The sequence below is a fragment of the Sinocyclocheilus anshuiensis genome, unplaced genomic scaffold (genome assembly GCF_001515605.1).
Source record: "Sinocyclocheilus anshuiensis isolate Anshui unplaced genomic scaffold, SAMN03320099.WGS_v1.1 scaffold6, whole genome shotgun sequence".
NCBI classification, from domain to species: domain Eukaryota; kingdom Metazoa; phylum Chordata; class Actinopteri; order Cypriniformes; family Cyprinidae; genus Sinocyclocheilus; species Sinocyclocheilus anshuiensis.
This window is the reverse complement of record NW_015547668.1, coordinates 116,311-119,833: the sequence shown is the minus strand read 5'-3', so window position 1 is coordinate 119,833 and position 3,523 is coordinate 116,311. Positions and strand designations below refer to the sequence as shown.

At 33.3% G+C, this 3,523-nt stretch overlaps 1 protein-coding gene across 1 annotated transcript in view; it reads right to left on the bottom strand.

Annotated features, from left to right (window-relative positions):
* Positions 1-3,306, bottom strand: part of LOC107702659 (CUB and sushi domain-containing protein 1-like) — a 232,478-nt gene extending 229,172 nt beyond the window's left edge. Inside the window, exon 1 of the mRNA XM_016505042.1 lies at positions 3,166-3,306. Within this exon, the coding sequence (XP_016360528.1) occupies positions 3,166-3,306 (141 nt within the window). The remainder of the gene's footprint in view (positions 1-3,165) is intronic.
* Between the last annotated feature and the right edge of the window lie 217 nt (positions 3,307-3,523).

Sequence of the window (3,523 nt, the reverse complement as noted above, 5' to 3'; positions counted from 1 at the left end):
TAGTATAGTACTTCAGTCTGGCGAGTAAACAAAAAAATATACTAGCCTATATACTATAACTGATATGAAAAAAATAAGAAACAGTTATTTCAATGAAAATCCATCAAATGTGAGCAGTCACTGAATTTTAGCAATCAATTTACTGAATTTACTGAATACACAAATATATTATGACTTTTTTTTAACTTACAAAAAATGTACATTTAACAGTACTTTACTGTACAATTACATAATATTTCCAATGATCTATTACAGTTTGTCACAGTATAGAGTAAGGGAACTTATTTTTAGCCAATTAACAGATTTTTACTCTGGTTTTTTTTTTTATCAGTGCATTTGTAATTCATTTTAATAGTAAACAGAAGGTAAAACTAAAGACTCTGAAGTAGCTGTACAGTATGACCGAAGTAAAAACGGGGCAGCAATCAACTAAAGGTGCTTTGTAAAACAATGCAACTCATGCTGTAAGTGTAGTCCGCTCCTGTTCATTATTATGGGAGTGATCTTGGATCTTTTGTTGTTTCTGGTGTAAAGTTAGTGTGCAATTCCCTGTTGTAGTCACAGTAGAGGTAACATAATTTGGATTCCCAATAAAATTGTTTTTGTTCAGATTAATGAGCATGCCACATTTTTACGATTGTGTGGGGACTTGACCAAGCAATAGTTTACCTGCCAGGTCATACCATGTCACCTCTATTGAGAATGATATTTCACTGGAGGCAACCTTAATGCAAAAATCAATATAGGCTATTCTCTCTGAATAAATGGCCAGTGTCTCTGAACTCTGTCATATGTTGGAACCATTTATTTGATTGTCTATTGTATAAGGAGCAGTGTTAAGCACACTCGATAGTAGCACAGTCATTGCACGCTTTAATAATGTACAACACTGCGTAAATGGCAAGAATTTGCTAAACAACATATTGTTCTGTACTGTGGTGCAGAGGAAAAACACAGTAAAACATTGATATGTTGATATTTTTAAATGATTTCTGTATTTTATCAAACAGGATGGAATGTTTTAGAGTGACAAACTAGCTACAAAACACCACAACATATCACAGACAAGCGCATTTCTAATGTGCTCATGTGCTGTTGTTTTTCCACTAACAATGATCAGGGTACTGGGCATAAGGTAACATGCACTATATGAACAAAAGTATTAGGAGACCAGACCATTACACCAACAGTGACTTTACAGTTTTTCTCAATCGATTTGACACTTTTCTCCAATGCAATGTACTTGTTCTCAAAACAATTAACACAGCCATCCAAACACAAAATTATCTCAACTAAACAGTTCTACTTTACTGCAAAATGAAGCACTGCAATTTGTTCTAGTAATGCATTTATTAAAAGTAAATATTAACATAAAATCTATAGGTGTGTTCTCTATTGATTATAAAACACATTCAGCTGTAGATGCACAAATATGCTAATGAAAATATGTTTATTGACGCACACAACCTGATTAATATTCATGAATCCAGTAGCTCATTAATCCTTAGTGCGTTTTTATATTGTTCTTAGTAGAATTCGTATAATAATAATAATATCTTATCAGTATTATTGTTGGGGTTTTTTTTACAGGAACACTGAATGACCAAAAAAAGTCCCAGCACCAGTCCTAAGTTCATGGTTACCCAGCTTTAATTCTAATTACTAAACTTCTATTATTAAATAATACAGCTACAAAACACCACAACATATCACAGACAAGCGCATTTCTAATGTGCTCATGTGCTGTTGTTTTTCCACTAACAATGATCAGGGTACTGGGCATAAGGTAACATGCACTATATGAACAAAAGTATTAGGAGACCAGACCATTACACCAACAGTGACTTTACAGTTTTTCTCAATCGATTTGACACTTTTCTCCAATGCAATGTACTTGTTCTCAAAACAATTAACACAGCCATCCAAACACAAAATTATCTCAACTAAACAGTTCTACTTTACTGCAAAATGAAGCACTGCAATTTGTTCTAGTAATGCATTTATTAAAAGTAAATATTAACATAAAATCTATAGGTGTGTTCTCTATTGATTATAAAACACATTCAGCTGTAGATGCACAAATATGCTAATGAAAATATGTTTATTGCGATCCTTCAACAGTTATAATTCTTCAACAGTTTTGTATATATATATATATATATATATATATATATAGTGTATATCTTAAACGTTATCGCCCATTAGAAAAAAAACAAAAAACAAATTGCCCCTTTAAACTTAAAATCTTTGTGCCACCTTTATCAACAAGAACTGCAAACAAACTTTTCTGATAACTACAGAGCAGTCTTTTACAGCACAGTGGTGGATTATACACACACACACAAGCACACACATATAAACATACATACATATACATACATACATATATATATATATACAGTATTCAGTTTAGGGCCAATCGAAAATATACCATGTTCATTTGATCGAATGACAAATTACAGCGTTTTGTTTGTTGTGTTTGGGACAAATGGTACATAAAAGTTTATGATTTGGGTAAAAAAAAAAACATTTTCTCAGATATTTTAAAGTATTGGTTGGTTGTATTAACTATTGTGAAAACATTTGAGAGTTTTGTGCACATTGTTTTGAGAAAATGATTTGCATGATTTGAAATTTGTATGAAATTAATAAAAACATACAATCTGTTTAGGACAATTACAAAGTGTTCCGATCACCTGAGTTTGGAGAAATGTGCCAAATCCATTGAGAAAAACCGTAATCAAGTCAAGTCACCTTTATTTATGTAGTGCTTCATGCAATACAGATTGTTTCACAGTGATAAACTCTAAAAAGACAATAGTAAACAGTCATTATTTAGGCCTAGTTGAAATCAGTTAATTGTTGATTCAGTTCTGTTCAATAACTGTGTAAAGTTCATCAATTATGAAAAGAGTTTGAAGCAGTTCTGGAGACAGTGAAAACAGTAATGTCATCATCCAGTTCAGATCAGTTCTCATTCAGTAGTGTCTGTGCAGTCAAGTCAATATTATTGACAAATATTACGTGTCCCCAACTAAGCAAGCCAGTGGTAACACTGGCAAGGAACCTAAACTCCATCGGCGACAGAAATGTAGGGGGGAAAAATGGAGTGTTTCTGTGGAAATATTTTCCCATTCATCCAATAGAACATGTTTGAGGACAGACATTAATGTTGGTGTGGAATCTCCCTTCCAGCTCATCCCTAAGGTCTTTGATTGGGTTGAGGTCAGGGCTCTGTGTGGGCCAGTCAAGTTCTTCCACACCAAACTCAACCAACCACGTATTTATGGACTGGGGCACAGTCATGCTGGAGTAGAAAAGGGCTTTCCCCAAACTGTTTCTACAAAGTTTGAAGCAACAAAAGTTTGAACCCAACCCCTGAAAAAAGTACCACACTTGAATACACTGAGCTCTTCAGAATTACCCACTTTTTTCACAAATGTTTGTAAATGCAGACTGTGGTACTACATTTGAATCTGAACATACTTCAGGACCGAAAAAAAAATAAAAATAAATATATATA